The sequence below is a fragment of the Oryx dammah genome, unplaced genomic scaffold (genome assembly GCF_014754425.2).
Source record: "Oryx dammah isolate SB20612 unplaced genomic scaffold, SCBI_Odam_1.1 HiC_scaffold_17, whole genome shotgun sequence".
Lineage (NCBI taxonomy): Eukaryota > Metazoa > Chordata > Mammalia > Artiodactyla > Bovidae > Oryx > Oryx dammah.
The window spans coordinates 52,219,271-52,240,420 of NW_024070201.1; the positions used below are offsets into that span (position 1 = coordinate 52,219,271).

Consider the following 21,150-nt stretch of genomic DNA (forward strand, 5'->3'; position numbering starts at 1 on the left):
GAAAATTCATGCTACGAATACAGTGAATGTGGGGAAAACTTCAGATAGTAATCTCAATCAACAACAGAAATCTCTTCCAGGAGAGAAATCAGGTGCCAGTCACTGCTCTAAGTGTGTCTTAAACATGAACTCACTTGTTTTTCCAACAACATTTGAGAAGGTATGGTTATAATCCCATTTCTCAGATGAGGAAACTGAGACACAGAGAGTCTAAGTCATTTACTCAAGGTCACAGAGCTAGTAAGGGGCACAGCTAGATACTGAAACCCAGGCAGTCTCACTCCAGAGATGACACTTCACCACTCACAATACTACGCTATAGACGGGATTGTGTGGTTCTGTCTGGGGGACCAGGAAAGACTTCAAGGAAGGCAGTATCAATGAGGGGGGTCTTCAAGAGCACACACAGGTATGGAAGAGGTGACAGCCCTGCTCGTGGAGGCCTTGGGAGGGCAACTGAGTCCACTCGGTGTTTGGGAGATAGTGGGCACTCTGAAGTACATCCAAGTGCCTAGGAAGGGTACCAGGGAGGAGTACGGGCCTGAGAAGGGTCCACTCCCCTCCCTGCTAGTCACAGAGCATCTCCAGACCCCAGGCCCGGGGCTAGGTGTGCAGGGTCTTGAATGCCAGACTAAGGAACTCAGACCATATCCAGAAAGCAATAAGAGCCAAGACACTTAGTGGGGAGGAGAACGGCTGGGGCTGTCTCCTGGACGCAGAGATGCTGTAACCCCACCCCTTTCCCTATCCCTGTCCCTGATGGCAGTCATGGTCAGCTGGGCAGGGTGGGGACCTGCAAGGGGGCGTTCGCCCTCAGGTACACCCGCCCTACATTCTGACCCACTTTCCTGGGTGTGAGAACAGCCATCAGGGAGCAGGGAGGTGTGAGGAGCAGGTGGCTGTGGCAGCAAAGAGGTTTCTAGGGCCGTTATCACACTCTCCCTGGTAGTGGGGTTATTTGTGTACAGGCTGCTCTCCTCTTCCAGGACTGAACAGCCCTCCCTGCTTCGGAACACTGCCTTCCTGTTTACCCACCATCAGTGCACCTGCTTCTCGGGACAGCCCAGGAGAGGGGCAGGAGGCAGGAAGATAGGAAAGGTCACTCCTGTTTCACAGATTTGGGGAGCGTGCAGCCCGCTTTATTTCCCAGATGGAGAAACTGAAGCCCAAGGGAGAGAAGAATCTTGCACCCAGGCCAGGAGACTAAGGCCCAGAGAGACTGGTGTGCCCAGAGTCGCAGACCAGGAGGAGAGCCCCAGGCTGCTGGTTCTCTGGGCACAGGCCCGAGGGATGAGGGGCAGTGGATGGGGGTCTGGACAAGTCGAGCTCCGGGACTTCAGACTTCTCACAGGCTCCAAGGCACACAGCTATTGCTCCAGCCTCCTGCCCACATTCACGTGTCCACTTTTCTAGCCATGATCCGTATTTGTGAATACTTTCAGGAGCTGCAGAGTGAGGGAGGAGAAGAGCCACCAGGTGGCCACGGAGGTGGGGTGGGGGGTAGGTTTCTTAAAGAAGCCTGGCCCATTTTCTAGTAACCCATAAAACCGGAGGTCCGAAAATCAAAGGCTAATAAAAATTTCACTAAGCAGGCCGACAGCTGGATCCCAGAGAGCCCACAGACCACACCTGAATGCTGTCCCGCCTTCTCGGGGGTCGAGAGGCAGGAAGGGAAGGGTGCTGGCAGAGGAAACAGTGCAGACGCTGAAGCAAGCAGACCCCGCCTGGGTCCTGCGTGACCTTGACTTTCGCTTCCTCTCTGAAGCATGCTTTCAGTTGTCTGGAAAATGGGGTTGATGTCTACCCCACAGGTGAAGGCGTTTACAAAGCCTTGGGACCTAGTAGGGAATGATAAAGGGAAGCAGACGTCGTTGGAATGGTGATAACTATTGTTATTATCACTCTGCCTTCCCTCCAGAGCCCAGTGGAGAATTCTTGCCCAGATGTCCCTTAGGTGGGACAGGATGGTTATGTTACCTCCATTGGAGAGAGAGAAGATTTTTTAGTTGGCTGTCTCCCTTCCTGTCTCAGATAGAAAACAGCAGTTTATGATATTCTTTTCCTAGTTTAGACCCTCACATTCCAGAAATCTCCAGGGACACACCCTGCTATTCCCTCTCTCTGCAACAGCTGTTCCACTGGTTCCCCCACTGCCGTCCCTCCCATCCCTCCTGCCAAATACCACCTCATCCAAGAAGCCTTCCCTGACTGCTTCAGCTTAAAGTGGCCTTGCCCTGACCCCTTCCTCCTTCCCTCTTGCCACCCATCTTGGCTACTCCCCTCCTTGCTTTTTGATTCTATTTGTTTTTCCAATCTCTGAGCCTGACACTGTTCTTACCTCCAGGAGATATAGGCCTCTGTGTCCTGTCTCCAGGGCACCTACACTCTGGAGCAGGGGGAGAGACAGAGAGATCCTCCACCAAGAAACAGAACCCTCTGTTAGAAGCACAGCAGGCGAGTGGGATGATTAAGTGTATGGTGTGCCCAGCTCGGCTCCAGGCACACAACCGCCGTCCTACACACACACACACACACACACACACGTCTCCCTTCCCCTCCTCCACTCCCACATGAGCCTGCACATCTCCGCTCCCCAGTGGACAGCATGGAGCTGATATACTGACAAACTCCAGAGAGCAGGAACCCCTTTCTCCATCATCTTCCTTGGTATTTAATTGGTGCTGAGTAAATATTTTGAACGAGTGAATAAACAAATAAACAAAAGCCGAACGCTGAGCTTGAAGATGGGTAAAAGCAGTACCTGAGCCAAGAGGCAAATCAGAGGCGGACAGCCTGGCCACCAGAATGAGACATGGGTGTGCGCGACCTTAACAGAAACACCTTACATGCAGGGCGGCCCCAGACATGCAGCAGCCATGATTTTCCCTGTGGGAAGATCTAAAATTTTATTTGCTTGAGGCTTTTGGGGGGACGGAGTTGTTTGTTTTTCCAATTTGAACATATAAACTTTTGGGAAAGAGCATATTATATTAAAACTAAATATTAACTCAGAAGTATTACTTTCCTCACCATTCTCACATTTCATGGAACATCAGAACAGTTCAGCACAGTGGTGGATCTCCAACACTTCCTCAACCACTCTGGGGACCAGTCGGGCTGAGAGCCCTCCGCAGTCAGAGAGCCCTCTGTCCAGACTGACAGCTACAGCTTAGGGTAGCGGCTCTTTCCAGAGAAAGAATTGTGGAGAAAAAAAAAAAAAAAGAATTGTGGAGAGAAAAACCTAGGCCTTATATTTAGCCAGACACAGTGGTCATGATGTGCTGAAACTGGCTGGTACAGGCTCATTCAGAGCCAACTGTCACACTTGTAGGAATTTTGTGATCTAGTTGTTAAACACAGCCATTGCCAATGGCTGTCTACTGGGGTTTATATAACTGTCCACTGGGTTAAATTTGCTCCCCCAGGGGACATATGGCTGTGCCTGGAGACATCTGGATGGTCACGACATGGGGGAGGGGTGCTACTGGTGTCTAGCGGGTGGAGGTTAGGGATGCTGTGCGTGCGATGAAGCCCAGGCCCCTCCCTGCCCCCAACAAAGAACCTCAAGGCCAAATGTTAACCGTGCTGATGGTGAGAAAGCCTGAACCAAGACTGCAATTAAATAAACTATATTAAAAACAGAGAGGGGGAGGCTTCCCTGGTGGTCTGGTGGTTAAGAATCCGCCTGCCAACGCAGGGGACATGGGTTCCACCCCTGGTCTGGGAAGATCCCACATGCCACGGGGCAACTAAGCCCAGGTGCCAGAGCTACTGAGCTTGTGCTCTACGGCCGAGGAGCTGCAACTACTGCAGCCCCGGTGCCTAGAGCCCGTACCTGGCAACGAGAGAAGCCACCACGACAGAGTAGCCCCTGCTCGCCGTAACTAGAGAAAGCACTTGCCCAGCAACAAAGACCCAGTGCAGCCAAAAACAATAAATAAATATGAAAAACATTTTAAAAATCAAAGGGAAGACATACTCAAACCTTACCACTTACTGTTATTTTACTGAATTTTACTATAAAGATGGAGTCCCACTGGGCATCTCTTTGCAACTCCATGTTCAGTGACATCACATCAGTAGGGTGAAGTCCTTGGTGGGAGAATCTACACCACAGAAACTGGCAAACGCTATAACCCCCCCACCCCCCTTTTTCTGGACGGCCAGTTGTTACCAGTGCACTGCTGGGGGCGACCTGAGTAGAGAAGGGAAATCCACAAGTCTGGTGGACGCTTCTGAGTTTTCAGCCCAAGCAGATGACTCAGCACCAGCCTCCCATATGCACTGCGGAACAAGGATCTGAATGTGGCCATATGGACAAACTCTACACACCACACACACACACACACACCACGCTCACTAGGCCCACCACACACACACAAAGACACACATACCCCACACACATCTACAGACAACACACCTATGTAAAACACACCACATCATGCACACACGCCATGCACACCTGCACCACACACACACCATGTATGCTTCACACCTCACACCACATGTACATCCCCCACGCACCAATACTAAGCACACTCCACGTGCACACCGGCTTCACCCGCCCCATACAACGTCATCTACAAGTCTCGCAACATAAACCACATACACACCACACAAATACACAAGTGCTCCCCTGGCAGCCCTCTAGCCAGCAGGGGACTAACTGAAACCGTGAGAATGAGAGAAGGCCAAGCTGGAACTTTCATGGCGATCCAGCAGTTAAGACTCCACACTGCCACCGTAGAGGCCATGGGTTCGATCCCTGGTCAGGAAACAAAGACCCCGCATACCTCACCGTGAGGCCAAAAAGCAAAGAGGATGCCAGTGTGACTGACCACCTTCTTTGATGTCTAGCAACTCTGCAGTAATTACTGCCTCCTCATCCAGAGGCCCGTCTTTCCCATAGACCCCCACACCCAGCCTGCCAAAGCAAAGGTCTTGACACCCCCCACGAGCACCATGCAGTGACCCCACCCCAGGCCCGTTTCTCTTGGCCACTGGAGCCCCGGGTGAGCGGTCGCCCATCCCAGCCCTGTGCCGAGCTCTCTGCTGCAGCCTCTGGGGCCTGGCCTCCGCCCCCTCCCAGGACCCATGACAAGCAGTTCCCTTGGTGACTCTACCCACCCGGCCACTTTAGCTGCCACCGGATGCTGGTAAGCCAAACCTCCGTCTCCAGCCAGACCCGCTCTGACCCCGCAGCCACTAGCCTTGGGACATGTGTACTCCGATGTCCCCAGATTCCTCAGACAAGTCCCAAACAGACTTCCTGTCTGCCCACACCTGTTCCTCGCCTACACTGTCCCCGCCCACCCCAGAGGTCAGCACACAGGAAGTGCTCAAGGTGAATCCCAGAGATAAAGGAATGCACTATGTAAATCCTATAAAGAGAGGACAAAACAAACTTCCTCATGAGGCAGATAGGAAGTCTTACCCCATTTTACAGAAGAGAGCCCTGAGTCTCGGTGGAATTAAGGGACCAGCCCAGGAGCAGAAGCCGAGGCAGGTGGGGGGCTGTGTGGGGAGGAGGGAGGCCGTGGAAGACCCAGCGCAGAGAGCTGCAGGCAGCAGCAGCAGGCCGGAGCAGGCCCGGCAGGATCCAGGATCGGCTCTCCCCAGCCCCGAGTGAGTGGGTTAGGTACAAAGAAAAGGAAAAGGCGTTCCTGATACGCGTCCTGTTTCCTCTTCTCTGGGCTTCTCAGGTCTTGGAGGGCGGATGTCTCTGGGCTCAGAGCACTCAGCCTGCCCACAGACAGGCAGAAGGTGAGAGTCTCCCAGGCCCTTCCCACCCCAGCAGTTTAGCCTGCAGGCAGACAAGGGCTCCCTAGTGACCCTCGAGTTTTGCTTTCCAGCCGGGAGGAGGCTCCCCGCTTACCCCCAGTGAGTACTTATCACAGCCAGCCACCTCCTTCCATCAGACTGTCACATGGGAAGCCTCTTCCATGTCACCTGTACTTGCTCGGGGAGCCCCTCCGAAGCACCCCCTTCTTCCCTGCCCCACAGCAGCCTAGCCCAGTATTCTGCCCAGCTCTCTCTGTGGCTCTTGCCTGTAGACCAGGGCTCCCCATGAATCAGGCCAGGAAGGCAGGGAGCAAAGGCAGAAGCCATCAAATGGGGCTTCTTGAGTGAGAGAACAAGATGAGCCTCCCCCATCAGAGAGACAAGGGGCCTTCCTGAGGACAGAGGTCGTATCTCCTCTATCAGATAAGAATTCCCCGGGGAAGAAAGTGGCCACGACTCCTCCATCAGATAGGAGGCCCCTGCAGACAAAGTTAATGCCTCCACCCTCAGACAGGGTGCTGCCAGAAGGCAAGAGGGCTATGTCCCTTCTGTAAGATAAGAAGACCCAGGAAACAGAAGCCACATTCACCTCCCCACCAGCCCCGCCCTCCATCAGACTGGTGCCTCTCCTGAATAAGACCATGCCTCCTCCATCTGACTATAAACCCCAGAGGGCAGAGAACGCCCTGTCTGCTGCCTCCTCAGCAGTTTCCAAAACAGACTTCATTTCAGTCTGAGACACAGAGAAGGACTTCCCCCTAGGGCAGAATTGGGGGAAGTCTCGCCCACATCTTCTCTTGCACAAGACCCGATGCCAACTTCCCATTCATGCCTATGACTGAAAGGAAACCGTTCTGCCATCCTTAAGACAGCCGTGTGTCTGGGCAAAGGCCAGCATCTGTCTGTTTCAGTCAGGAATGTTGACTTCTTGAGAGATGGTGATGAAGCCGACTGGGAGAGCTTTGACAAGAGGATGCCCAAGACAGGCCGTGCCCCCAGATCTGGGTGGAAGTGACCAGATGTGTGGGCTGGATGGATCCATGCTCCTGACTCTGCCACGAAACGGGCAAATCTTTTCCCTGTGTGGCCACTAACACTCCCCATCCATCTCCGCACTCCGTCGGCACCCACTGCTGGCTAAAGTGGCAGGAGGCGACAGGGAGGAGGGACGGATATCACTGCCCTTCCCCAAGGGCTGCCCCTGAGCCTAGTGCAAGTTGCCTCTGTGATCATCTTCCCTACACGTGCCAGCTCCAGGGAGCTGCTATTAGTTAGCATCGATCCACAAAGTGCTTTGCCGACACTTTTTATGAGCTCAGCCTCACCCGGAGCCCTGGGGGCTAGGAGCAAGAGGCAAAACCGAGCAGGAAGCCCAAGTCCCTGGGCAGAGCCAGGAGCAGCTGAGCCCCAAGATCAAGACCCAGACAAGCCCAGGACCAGCCAGTACTTAGTGACTGTTAGCTGAAGAGTATTGGCTGAAAAGCAACCTGACTGGATTTAGTAACTGTATCTGGGTATATTTTCTTATAAAGAAATAGTAGTAAGTATTTTCAATATAACCTATTGTTATTGTTATTTAGTTGCTAAGTCGTGCCTGACTTAGCAACTAAATAACTTCTGCAACCCCATGATTTCCCAGGCAATACTGGAGTGGATTGCCATTTCCCTCCCCACAGGATCTTCCCCAACCAGGAATCAAACCCATGTCTCCTGCATTACAGGCAGATTTTTTTTTTTACCACTGACCCACCTGGTCAGGTACTATTCTAAATACTATATTTAACTCATTTAATCCTCCCAAGCACCCTGTAAGGTAGGTACTCTCATTCCCCACTCTATATATGATGAAACACAGAGAAATTAAATTACTTTCTCAAAGTCACAGAGCAGAAATAAGAAATATAAGCAGTTCAAACCATCTACTTGATATATGAGGAAGTAAAAATATAGTAACAACACTTCTGGGTTTTAAAAGAATTAGATACTGTTGAAAGGAACAATTTATCCTAAGTGTGCTCCAAACCAAATACTTTCATTATTGGTCATCCTACGGTATAGTTCCAATGTAAGAGGTTCTCTGAAATAGCTGTATTACAGATGTAAAATGAGCACCTGTCATCTCAAAATCATGAAGAAGTTACCCTTCTTTTGAAACTTTTAACTGAGTAGTTTTATTAAACTTGAGAAAACAAACCCCCAAAACCACAATAACAATATTTTAAGATTCATCATGTATTTTTTGTCATATGCTAAGTATTTGATCTATTCCTCCTATTTAATCTTGAGGACAACTCAAGCAGCGAAAAAGCATTATTCCTCCTAGGGGCCCTTTACCAAGCCTCCAGGCCGAGTGCACTGTCTCGTACACCTCCTGTGTGGGCGTGATCCAGTGGGAGTCTGCTCCCCAGGATGGGAGCTGCTCCAGGGCAGGCAGGACTGTGCACAAACAAGGGGCAGCACAGAGCTACGGGCTGGGGTTAGGCAGGCCTGCTGCCGCATCAGCCTGTGCTTCAGCCATCTAGTGTTCAGTGAGGCGCTGGCACACAGTTAGAGCTCTGTCAGTGGTGATGATACTTACCATCATCACTACCCCCCACAAGAAACACACTCGCTGGGAGGCCCTGGACAGGTCCCTGATGGACAGGGTTCAGCTGGATCACTGGCTGTCAGTGAGGGTCATGTTACCTCGTATGGGTCTGGGCAGCAGAGAGGAGGTGATGGGTATGAAGAGTTTCTGGGAGGCCAGAGTGCTGGGCAGAGACCAAGGCCTGGTATTACTGAGCATTTTTAAGAAATGCATTTCCATTACTTCCAAGAACACACAGGCTCGCAGACGAGGGAAGCACAGTGAGGCCACCCAAGAGCAGCTGCCCTCAGTGAGACAGTGAGCAGGGAGGGGCATTCTGGGGCATCTCTGAACCTCTCCCCTTGGTAAGCCCCCTTCCACCTGCTCCTCACATGTCTTTGGGGGTAAGGGTGGGATGCAAGAAACCTGCTGGGAGGATCAGTGCTAGGCCTTAGCCACCAACCTGTCTGGAGCGACAACTCAGTACCAGCTCCACCTTCCCCAACCTGGAGACTCTGGTCATCTTTCCTCAAACCCCAGGAAGACCACGCAAATGTTGAAGGAAATGGAAGAGAGTAATTGGGAACAGGGTCCAGATGTCTACCCTGGCACTTCACGGCTCCTCACCTCACCTATCCTCACCTAGGTAAGACCACCTCCAGGGTGTGGAGGGGAATGAATGGGCTGATGTCTGCCTATGCCTGGAACATAAGCCAAGTTCACCGCATGGTAGGATAGGGCACTGGGAGGCACCAGAAGTGCCAGGATGAACAAGACTGTCCAGGGCTCTGGGGAGATGGCGGAAGACAGAGAGGAGGTGGAGGCACCTTGGGCCACCATGCTGCAACTCCCAACATATATCCAGCCCTCTCTGTGTATCTGGTGGGCCTGAGGCACTGGAATATGAGCCTGCTGGGGATCCTGGAGTGTGAGTGAAAGTCACTCAGTCATGTCCGACTCCTTGTGACCCCATGGACTATACAGTCCATGGAATTCTCCAGGCCAGAATACTGGAATGGGTAGTCTTCCCCTTCTCCATGGGATCTTCCCAACCCAGGGATCAAACCCAGGTCTCCCACATTGCCAGCAGATTCTTTTATCCACTGAGCCACAGGGAAGCCCTCAAATACTGGAATGGGTAGCCTATCCCTTCTCCAGCGGATCTTCCCGACCTAGGAATTGAACTGGGGTCTCCTGCATTGCAGGCGGACTCTTTACCAACTGACCTATGAGGGAAGCCAAGAGTGTGATAGGTGAGCTTATGGAATACACTCCTTAGGGCCTAAACAGCCTCTCCCCCTCGGCTGGTTCAGGTTTCACTCTCTTCTGGAAACATCATGGCCAACATGGCCCTTTGGTATCCTGATTATGTATAGGAGGTCCTGGGCAGCAGGCATGAGTCGCATCACAGAAAGTGAAGGGCTCTTATGCATGGCTGAATGGCCACCTGCTTTGAGCAAAGTCCCTGAATCTGACTGAGTCCATCATGGGAATCTGCTCGATTCTAAGGACTGGACTGTCGCGTGGGGACTTTGCCAAGGCCAGACTTCAGGAGATCAGCTCCCCAGCGCCTTCACCATCCTGCCTCTGCTCTACCACAGCCACTGTGGCCTTGAGAACTGGAGGGGCCTGTGGTGAATGCACGGCCTGCAAACAGTGGGGGACACTGTGAACAACTATCCTTGCATAAGGCACCCACCGAGGGTTAGAGAGAGGGTAACTCGGGGGAGGGAGCAGCTTCATTCTTCCCAGGTGGACAGAGGGCTGCTGAGAGAGTGACAAAGAGCAGGTGACATCTGAGCTAGGACTTGAAGGACGATTAAGAATCTGCCAGGTCGTCCAGGTGCAGAAGAGGGAACGTCAAAGTGATGTGCGGATGCACGGAATCACACATCCTTATATAGCAGAGTGTACGTTTCAAAATCACTATCTCATTTGAGTCTCTCAAATCCCCTAATGGTGTTATTACCCCCGACACACACACACACATATGCAAATAAGAAAAGAGAAGTGCAGTGAAGGCAGATGATGAACCAAAAGGTGACCAATTTCTGGGCAGAGGGAAGGGGCGGGGATGTAAGCTGGCTGAAATGGCCCTCTTCTCAGGAAGGGGAAGGTATTCCCCTCTGGCAGCAATCTCTCACTTGCAGTTCCTGCTGGCTTGTGACATCCCCCTCCCATCGCCAGCATACATACACACTCCCCCGGACCCCAGGGCCTCTCAGAAGGGGCAGCTGGCAGACAAACGGAGCAGCACGGCCGGGGCTTCCGCGGAGGAGGCTGAGGAAGGGCTGGCAGTTCTCCAAGGCTCAGCCAGGAGGCCCGGCCTCACCCTCTCCCACTCCCCCTGAGCGCTGATAACCTCAGCTCTCCCTCTGTAGATCTCCTCTGCCCTTCTTTCCAAGCAGCTGCCGCCAGGCTCTCCCTCCCCTCCCTCCACCCATCGCCCTCCCCAGGGAGCAGTGAGCTCAGCCTTTCCCATCAGCCATCCCTGGGAATGATGGGAAATGCTCAGCGGGCCAGGAACTGAAAGGAGGGAGGGGAGAAGGGAGGCTTTTCCAAGGGCTGTTGGGGAGCATCCTTAATTCTGCTGCTTCCTACGAATCCCGAATCCCGGGCTAAGGGTGCAGTCTGCCTGACCATAAAACACGCTCGATAGAAGGTGGAATCCAACTGCTACAATGGGCCTCTTTTTACAGCTGGGGAGTCAGAGGCTCAGAGAGAGGACTGAAGAAAATGTATCTAGGGACTGACTGCCATGTCCCAGGTACCGTTTGATCCTTTCACATTTCTCGTCTCATTTAATCCTCATAGCTACCCTGCAAGGAATGTGTGACAAGCTGAATCATGGCCCCCTGAGATGCTCACATCTCAATCCCTGGAGCTGTGAAGCTGTTGCTTTACATGGTAAAAGAAACTCTGCAGACATGACGTTAGTTAAGGATCTGGAGATGGAGAGATAACCCTGCTTTATCTGGGTGGACCCAGTGTAATCACAAAGGTCCTTGTAAGCAGGAGGCAGGAGGGTCAGAGGGAGAAAAGGCAAGGTGAGGATGATGGAAGCAATGAGAGAAACTGGAAGATGCTGTGCTAATGGCTTTAAGATGGAAGATGAGGCCAGAAGCCAAGAAATGCAGGCAGCTTCCAGAAGCTAGAAAAGGCAAAAGAATGGATGCTCCCCTGGAGCCTCCGGAAGGAATGCAGCCCTGCCAATCTGTGATAGGACTCTGACATCCAAAACTGTAAGAGGATAAATGTATGTTGTATTGCTGCTGCTGCTAAGTTGCTTCAGTTGTGTCCAACTCTGTGCGACCCCAGAGACGGCAGCCCACCAGGCTCCCCCATCCCTGGGATTCTCCAGGCAAGAACACTGGAGTGGGTTGCCATTTCCTTCTCCAGTATGTTGTATTAGGCCACTAAATTTATGGTAATTTGTTACAGGAGCAAAAGAAGACTAACAAAATAGGTAACCCCATTCCCATTTTGCAGATGAGGAAACTGAGGCTCAGAGAAGGCACGTAATGTTCCCAGGTTCTGCATGCTTCCCTCCATACCACACTGGGTTACTGAGCATCTCCATGAGCTCTTAAGGCTGGGAGCTCCCTGGCCAGGGCACCAAGGCTAGGAGAGAGTCTGAGGAGGAGGCGGAGGTCTGTCGCTTGTAGGGTTAAGACCAAGGACAGAGGAGAGATCTGGGGAAGGTAAAGCCCTGCCTGAAAGGGGCTGCATTGTGACTGGGGGCTACTGGGGCCAGTGGCTGAGTCCTACCCTGCCCCAAACTGGGAGGCAGGCAGGCATGTGACACAGAGGAAGGGCCCTGGCTATAAAGCTGGGCTTGGGGATCTGAGTGTCTTCAGGATTAACAGAGATGAGATGAAATCCCCCCATTATCTCTCTTTGATCTTGAAAAAATCCTTGGGAGAATGTTCCATATCCTTCTTCCTACATTACTGGTGTGAAAAAGGAGGTCCTAGGGTTTCATGACTGGCCCAAGTTCTCACAGTGGCTAAGAGTAGAATCTGGGTGTTCATAATGTCCCATATAACAAAAAGCATCAAACCATGATGAACGGCTTTGAATGCTGCATGCCTGACACTATGTTAACTATCATTGGCATTATTCTCAGTCATGCTAGACACAGACTTGATCAAGTCCTTTCTCTGCCTCAAACCCCTTAACTGCTCCCTACAAGCCCTTTACAATCTGGCCCCTGCTCAGCCCTCCAACCCTTACTCCACCACACTCCCTTGCACCCCTGTATCTTGCAGCCACACTGTCGGTCAGTTCTCTGGAGCCATCAAACTTTTTCCCAGTCCCACAGGGTTTGGCACCCCTGCCCTCTCTGCTCCAGGCCACTTGTGGTGGAGAAACCACAGGTCCTGGCCATTCCTGCTCCTCCCTGTGGGTAAGAGAGAGAGAACAGGGCCAGGGGTCAGGATGACAGCCTGGGAGGCTACAGCTTAGAGGGCATGGGTAAGCTGGTATTATTCCACACAGTAAAGAAACAGCAGCCTGGAAGTGTGTGGCAGAACTCCCCTGGGGACAGGCCCTCCCAGAGACACAGACCATAGCCACTGCAGCTGAAGGAGCCTGTAAGAATGGCGGGTCCCATCCTTCAGGGCACAGAAAAGTCTGGACTGGACCCCAGTTTCACAGTGTGTCACTATGAAGTAGGAGGCAAAGCTTTGGGGTCTGCCACTCACTAGCTGGGTGAGCCTGGCCAAGGAGAGAGTTGTTCTGGTCCTCCCCTCTGAAACTCGAATGACAGTGCCTTTCTCCCTGAGTGCACGGGAAGCGCCTGGTGCTGTGAAGACGGCGATAAATGAAAGCTGTGTTCACTACTGAGAGAGCGGGACCTGAACTCAGGATGCCCACAGGGGAGCTCACTCCCTCTCTGTGACACAGCTGGTGGGTCTGATTTAACCTGGGAGAGCACTGGAGAGGTGGGCGCTCAGCTGGCTCCAAAGTCACTGCTTCTGGGTCCCCAGTGCTGGAGCCCTTGATCATCTCCAGAAACAGGCTTGTCAGCCTCATCTGTCTAACAGGTAAAGAAAGGCTCCCCCAGGTGAGTTAGCTTAGGCTAGAGGGGCTCCTAATTAAAAACCTGGGCTTCCCTGTGGTCCGGCAGTTGGGACTCCAAATTGCCAATGCAGGGAGCACGTGTTCAATCCCTGGTCAAGGAACTAGCATCCCACATGCCATGCAGCTCTGTCAAAAGATTAAAAAACAAAACAAACAGCAAAACCAGGGCTCCCACTTGCACATGGGCAGAGGGAGACAGGAATCAACTCTGTACCGAGCGCTTCCTGCCAGTGGTGCTGTGGTGGGGCTTATGTGTGTTCCTCTCACTAGACCATCACCACTGCCCACCCAGAGGGGATTAGGAGGCCCGTCCACTGAAGAGGAAGCAGAGGTTTCCAAAGGGTGAAGAACTTGGCCCATGGCACCAGCTGGCAAAGCCACGTTCCTACTCTGCCCCAGGAGGCCTCTGGGCAAGGGTCCGTTTCTATTGCAAATTATTAAGGTTCTAGGGCCCCTGTGAAGGGAAGGGACCCAGACTGGGAGATGCAGCCCCACAGCAGCCTCCTGCTCCACCCACGGCCTCTGCGGCCCATGTCCACCCTGCAGCCCTCTCAGCTCACCTCAGCCTCCCCAGAGACCTGTGGTTAAAAACTGTGAAAATACCACAACACTGTCCAGCCCCACACCAAGTTCACATCCAATCCAGCTCAGATTTTTGCTCATCTGGCACTTCCTCAGCTTCCCAGGTGACGTTAGTGGTAAAGAACCCGCCTGCCAACGCAGGAGACATAAGAAACCTGGGTTTGATCCCTGGATCAGGAAGATCCCTGGAGGAGGGCATGGCAACCCACTCCAGCATTCTTGCCTGGAGAATCCCACGGAGGGAGGAGCCTGGCGGGCCACAGTGCATGGGGTCCAAAGAGTCAGACACGGCTGAAGCGACTTAGCACACACGCACACGGAAAGCCTTCAGGGACCCCCAACTAGGGTGGATCCCTCCCCCAGCACCCCCAGGGCACTCTCACAGTGTTCGTCTCTGGCTGTCTGGGTCCCTGCTCCAGCCTGGAAGCCCCATTAAGCCAAAGACAGTGTATGCTTGCTGTCATGGCATCTCCAGAGGTGGGACCATGTGGCCTCTGGAAGCTACCCCATACTAGCCTGGGCCAGGCCCCACGCCAACGGCTGAACCCACGTGTCACACTTAATCCTCACCATCACTCTAGGCAGTGGAGATTATCACCCCCGGACAGATGGGGACAGTGATGCTCAAGAAGGAAGTGACTTCCCTGAGGACACCCTGCTAACCTGGAACATGCTAGGACCAGCTTTAATAATCTGTGGTCTGAAGTGCAAAATGAAAATACAGGGCCCCTTGTTCAGATTTCAAGACACAGAGAGAAGAGCATTAAGCCAATCAGAGGTCCTCCTGAGTTCAGGGCCCTGAGTGAAGGCACAGGTTACACGTCCCTGAAGCTGGCCCCTTGGGCACCCATGTGCTCTGACTCCAGGCCCAAAGCCAGGCTCCTCCCACTGAAAGGCCCTTGGGCATCAGACAGCAGACTCGAACATAAGTCAGAATCACCTGGGAAGCTTGTTGAAAACCAGCTTGTTGAGCTCCACCCCCAGGATTCCCATTCAGTAGGTGAGAGGTGGGCCTGGGAATCTGCATTTCCAACCACTGCCTTTCTAGAGGTGATGTTGCCAAAGCTGGTGCTGTGGCCTGAGCGCAAAACCACTACCCTAAGGAATGCATACGTAACTGAGGCGTTTTGAATCCAGGGCCTCCAGGAAGGAGAGGTTTCAGGTGATTTATCAGGGCTGAGGGTGTCCAGTATCCTTCAAATCATCCTCAGGCCTCAGTCCAAAGGCCCAGCTCTGCTAAGAAGGAGAAAAGGATCGGGAGGACAGGGAGAAGCAAGGAGGAAAAAAGGAAAGCTTTCCACAGGTTACTTTGTTAATTGTTGTAACAATCTTGAGAGGTAGCATCTATTATCTTTATTGCAGAGGAAACAGCAGCATAAAGAAATCAACAATTTGCCCAGGGTCATAGCCAGGAAGTTATGGACACCATGACTAAACCTAGTTCTAGCTTACTTGTTGTCACAAAGCCTGCTTCAATCAGCTGGCCCTGATGTGTTCTAATCGCACGACCAACTTGGCCCAAGGGAGCAGAGCCAGTAGCCTTGGGTTAGATTCATACAGTCCCAACCCCTGAATAACTCTGACAAGCCCTGGCAACCCCCCAGGGCCCTCCACACATGGTGCCCTTCAAGGCCAGGCCTAAAGCACAGACCTGGGACCCAGCTGAAGGGGCCAACTTCTGACAGCATTTCAGCAGGTCAGGGCGCCCACTCCCAGACTGGAGGTTCCTCCCATATCCAGGCCCTTTTCCCCAGTCTCCTCTCTGGTCACTTACTCACACTCTAAGCCCTAGATCACACACCACCTGTCCTAGGATTTGCACTGGCTGTGTTCCTTCTTCCTGGAATGCCCCTGCCTGTGTGTCCAACTCCTATCCATCCTTCAAAACCCCAGGTCATCTCTGCCTCCTCTGAGAAGTCCTCCCTAAGCACCATCCTGCCACCTTCTGCTTCCCTAGCTGCTCACCAGACATTCATTCTACAAATATTTACTGAGCATCTGCCCTGCTGCAGGCACAGTGCAAGGTGCTGGCGAGGCAAAGGCCAGACCACGGTCCATCAGGTCAGGATACAGGTCCGCTTTACCCCATGAGCCTCTGCCAGGAAGGCAGACAGGGCAGGGGGTGGGTGAGCAGAGAGGGTTCTCCAGGGAGTGATGATAGCTCAGCCGGAGATTTGGAAACGTGAGAATATGAGAAGTAGTACAAACTCTACACTCCAGGCCCCTGCCAAGTTGTGGGGAGCAGCTCCCCAGTGCCCTTGGCAAAGCAGCACAAAACTACTACCAAATGAACGTAAGACATGCTATGCACCTCTGTGCCAAGGGGCTGTGCTGGCTGTGGGCGCCCCAGGAAATCAAAGAGAGGGGGAAGGGATGAACCCCAAGCAGGAGGCGGCCCAGAGTGGGCCCCTCTGCCTCCTCTACTAGGAGATGTGGGCTTTCAACAGTGGAGGGAGGAGGAGGCAAGGGTGTCCTCCCTCTGATGGCCTTGCCCTGTGGACCCCTCCTCTGGGGACGGAAGGTATTAAGGGCACACTCTGGAAAGCCACAGCCCGCAGAAGCCCCAGGCAGGAGAGGGATGGCTGTGGCCTGCCCAGGGAGGGGAGAGGCTGGAGTGGAGCCAGGCTGGCAGAGGAAACATCTTGAGAGGCAGGAGGGAGGAAGGGAGGAGGAATGAGAAAGAGGAAAGAGCCAGACATGCAAACACCTCCGCCTCCTCTTTCCAACCAAAACAGAATCCCCAGCAGACTGAGACCTGTGGGGAAGGAGACAAGAAAGAAGCCGGGGCCTCAGAGGGGCGGGTGGCTGGGAAGGCGCCCAGGGGCTGGAGCCTCTGGAAGTTCAGTAGCCCTGCCAGGCACAGGGTAGGGGCAGGGGAAGCCCCCTCCATCACCAGAGCCCACCCAGCTCTGTGCCGCAGAAGCCGAGGCTCAGGGAGGAAGGGGATGGGGACTCGACCTGGTCACTCCTATTGCTCCTTCAAGGCCCACTCAGGTACCAACTTTTCCCAAAGCCCCTGGGCTCCACCCCACCTCCCTGGGCTGAGCTGGGCTCCAACCCCAGACAGAACACAAACTCAGAAAGTACTGTGCTGCAAAACTGATCTGATCTCCCAGTCCTTAGAAGGCCCACAGCCTGGTGGGAAACCCAGGGAATTCAAAGGAGGGAACAGTCCCAGGCTGCGGGGCAGCTCTGGACTCCCAGACGACCAGGACCTGGCAAGCACCTGGGGCCAGTCCACAGAACCTAAGGGAGGTCTTTTCCTCTAACAGGACACATGGCTGGGATGGGAGTCAGGACGGAGGAAGAGGGAGGCATCATCTCTAACACACAGCCTCACGATGCGTGCGTGCACACACACACACACACACACACACACACACACACACACGCTCAGCGCCAAGAGCTGAGGGGTTTCCAGGGCCTTGGACAAATCAATCCCCTGATGTCTCCAGGTCTCTCCACTCCCTCACCTGTACCATGGGGGCTCCTGTCCCCTACCCCTTCCTCCCAGGGAAGGACAGACCTCCAAGTAGGTGAGAACTGAGGCCTCTGGTATGGCTTCAGCACTTAGGAGAGAACCTCCGCCCCACCCCTCCCCTCCCCATCCCTGCTGGCACCCTCCTTCCTCAGGCCTCCACCCGTGGTACAGAGCCTGGGAGACAGAGGCTGCAGACAGAAGAGGAGGCACCCTGGCGCCCAAGGGGGAGAGTGGCCCCAGAGCAGGTCCACCTTACGTCTGGGGGCCCTTCTCTCCTTCCTCTCTCTCTGCTGGAGGAAAGCTCCGCCTCCCCACACATCCTTGCCAGCATTGCGATGACCTGCGTCTGGGTTTCCCCTTATCTGACTGACTCTAAGCTGCTGGAATGCAGGGGTTTTCTTTCATTCATGGTTTTTTTTTTTTTTGGCCACACTGAACAGCATGTGGGGTTTCAGGTCCCCAGCCAGTGATTGAACCAGAGCCCCCTGCGTTGGAAGAAGGAGTCTTAACCACTGGGCCACCAGGGCAGTCCCTCATTCACTTTTTTATCACAGCGAACTAATCCGCCTCAGTTGAAACCTTTACTCACTAGAGGACATCAGTCAAACGACTCCTCCTCCCTCAGCCTATTTCCTCTTCTAAAAAGAGGGGACAACAATAGGGCTTATCCCATAGGATTGTTCCGCCTGCTGCCCAGTAATACATATTTTGTTGGTGTTGTTAAATTGCTCAGTCGTGTCTGACTCTTTTGTAATCCCATGGACTGTAGCCCACCAGGCTCCTCTGTCCCTGGGATTTCCCAGACAAGAATACTTGAATGGGTTGCCATTTCCTTCTCCACGGGATCTTCCCCACCCAGTGATCGAACCAACCCCCATCTCCTACACTATAGGTGAATTCTTTACCACTGAGCCAGCAGGGAAGGCCTAATGCATGTCAGCTCTCATTATTAATCATCGTGATCAACAAATATTCATCAAATCCCTGTTGTGTGTCAGACGCTACTGGCCACAGTGACTAGGGCAGATCCACGCAACGGCCCCCGCCTGTATGAAGTTTCCCTTCGGTGGGAAAGGCAGCGGGGCCTTGTGTTGCCCAACTCTGGGAGGGTGCATGGCACAGACCGTAGTGCCTATGGCATCCCCTGTACATGTGCAACACAACAGCCCCGCAAGAAAGACAGCAAACAAGGGAGCCAATAGTACACAGTGACTCTCAGGCTCCACGCTGTCAGGGGCAGGCCTCCACCAGCGTAGGATGCATGACCATCAGCCTGAGAAAGTCAAGGCTTCCCAAGCAAGTGACAGCTGAGTTAGGAGCTGAAAAAGAAGCAGTGATGTAATTCAGAAGGGGGCCAGGGCGGGATGCTGCACGGAACCAAAATGAAAGAAAACCTTCCGTGGGAAGGCTCTGGGGAGGAAGGCGCTGAGGGAGACCGGCAGGTGAGGCCAGCAGGGCAGGGCAGCAGGTGGCCTTGGTCAGGAGGTGGACTTCACTGTCATCGTGATCAGACAGCGGCAGGGTTTCAGTGAGGAGCAGACGTGCTGCAGCTGTACTTTAATGAGCGTGCTTCGGCCACTGGCTGGAGACTGGAGGGCAGAGAGGCCATAAGGCACACAGGGAGACTACTAAAGGGGCAGAATTAGTAAGGAGGCTGCCCCAGGTTCAGGTCCCGGATCTGCCATTTATTTGCTAGAAGAGAGATCACAACAGCATCTGCTTCCTTGGGTTGTTGTGAGGATTAAGTGTTTTTAATATACCTTTTGGCCATGCAGTACATAAGATCTTAGTTCCATAACCAGAGATTGAACCTGAGTTCCCTGCCTTGGAAAGAGGCGTCTTAACCACTGGAGCACCAAGGAAGTCCCTGTTGTGAGGATGACACAAGCGATTTCATGTGTGTAAAGAGCTCTGGACAATACCTGGCTCATGGAGAGTGCGATAGTTGATATTATTCATCTATAGTTGATATTATTCATCCAGGTGAATTGATAGTTGATATTATTCATCCAGGTGAGAAATGAAGGTGGCCTAGATTAGAGAGGCAGCCATGAGAGAGAAAGAGTGGGACAAGGCCAGACGCCAGGGATAAGATCACCAGGTCTCGCTGGAAGCACCCAGCGGCCACAGCCCCATGCCAGCTGCAACCACAGGAGAGGCCCTGAGCTAGAACTGGCCAGCTGAACTCTCCCCATCTTCATGACCCATGGAAACCGGGAGATAAAGAGATGAATGTTGTTGCTTGAGCTACTAAGTTATCGGGTGATTAGTTATGTAGCTAAAGATAAACGGAACACCTCATGTTGAGAGTTGCCTAGAGGGAAACTCCTTTCCCCCAGAGGGAAGAAGGTGGCACTTAGGGGCAGGAAAGGAAGAGGTGGTGGCGTGAGCCTGGGACCTCTGAGGCCTCCAGCATTCTGCCCTCTAGAAGCAGTCGGATGACTTTAAAGCTAAGCATTCTGACATTATTTACCATAGCAAAAAACTGGAAATAACGTAAATGCCAAATAAGGCGATGGTTCAATAAACTGCTGAGCAGTCACACGAGGAACTCTTATGTGTCATTAACAAACACGGGATATTAGGATAAGTTAATGACATGGGAAATGCTGAAGGAAAAAAGCAGTAATCCAAATGTCATATCCAGCTTAAGCACAACTGTGTCTGAACACAGGTTCATGCATGCACACGAGGATACACACATAAAAGCAAGGATTGCAAAGACCAAAAACAAATTGTTTTGTAAAGTTCTAAGTCACAAGGTTATGGATGATTGCTATCTTCTTGTCCAAATGTGAAGCATTTTGTGTTTTTAAAATGATTCCTGAACGATAAACGTCCGCTGTTTTAAATGACCCCTCAAAACCCTGGTCACTCCCGTCTCTAGGATGGCAGCCTGGTGAGGCTGGTGAGGGTAAGGACTGTCACCTGCTTTGGTCATGCTGGTGTCCCAGTGTTAGAACAGTGCCAGGGACGTGGCAGGCACTCAGCCAGCATTTGCTGAATGAGGGAGTGAATGAATGGCACATATCAGAGGCAAGGCGTCCCTGTGAGTACAAAGCAGCCTCTCTCATCAGCCCTCAGGCAGGAACCAGGTCCCACCCCACTCTGTCCCCAGGGTTCAGCACAGGGCCTAGCACAGAGCAGACCGATGAATGAACGAAGGGCTGAATAAAATGAATGTTCTGGCAAAGAAACCCTCCCTGATCACAGTGTGCCGAGCTCTGCAGGGCCAGGAACTGTGTCTATGAGAATGAGATGCCTGTGTCTGTGAGAAATAAGGGGAATACGAATACATCGGGGCTTTCCAAGACCCAGAGAGCCTGGCTTGGCCTGACTCTGCCCCTCCCCTCCTCTCCTAGTTCAGCTGCCTGCTTGGTACCTCCTTCCACCACCGGGGGGCAGTTCTGGAAGGCCCAACTCAAGATACTCAAGACATAGCTTTGTTTTTAAAAGGAAACTGAGACAGCAAGCTCCTTCCTGGAAGGACTTTTCTGCCCTTATGCCCTGAGACAACCTCAGTGACAAGCGTCTGGGAAGGGAAACCAACGGTGGAGACCGAGCTGGGATGGGGGGCAGAGGGCAGGTGGCTGGAGAGCCAGGGACGACGGGGGGAGGGGGGGGGGGGGGGGGGGGGGGTGTGGGGGGGTGGGGGGGG

The 21,150-nt window shown here is 53.0% G+C and overlaps 1 protein-coding gene across 4 annotated transcripts in view; it reads right to left on the minus strand.

The window, feature by feature from the left end:
* The window catches only part of ARRB1 (arrestin beta 1), a 73,967-nt gene that overhangs the window by 31,273 nt on the left and 21,544 nt on the right, over window positions 1-21,150 (minus strand). The window contains exon 1 of one of the 4 annotated variants that reach the window (XM_040258849.1): window positions 5,435-5,626. The exons of 2 other annotated variants lie outside the window; for them this stretch is intronic. In XM_040258849.1, the coding sequence (XP_040114783.1) occupies window positions 5,435-5,439 (5 nt within the window). In that variant the 5' untranslated portion in view covers window positions 5,440-5,626. Of the gene's footprint in view, window positions 1-5,434; window positions 5,627-21,150 lie in introns of those variants that run through there. One more of the 4 variants, XM_040258846.1, reaches the window with a different exon arrangement.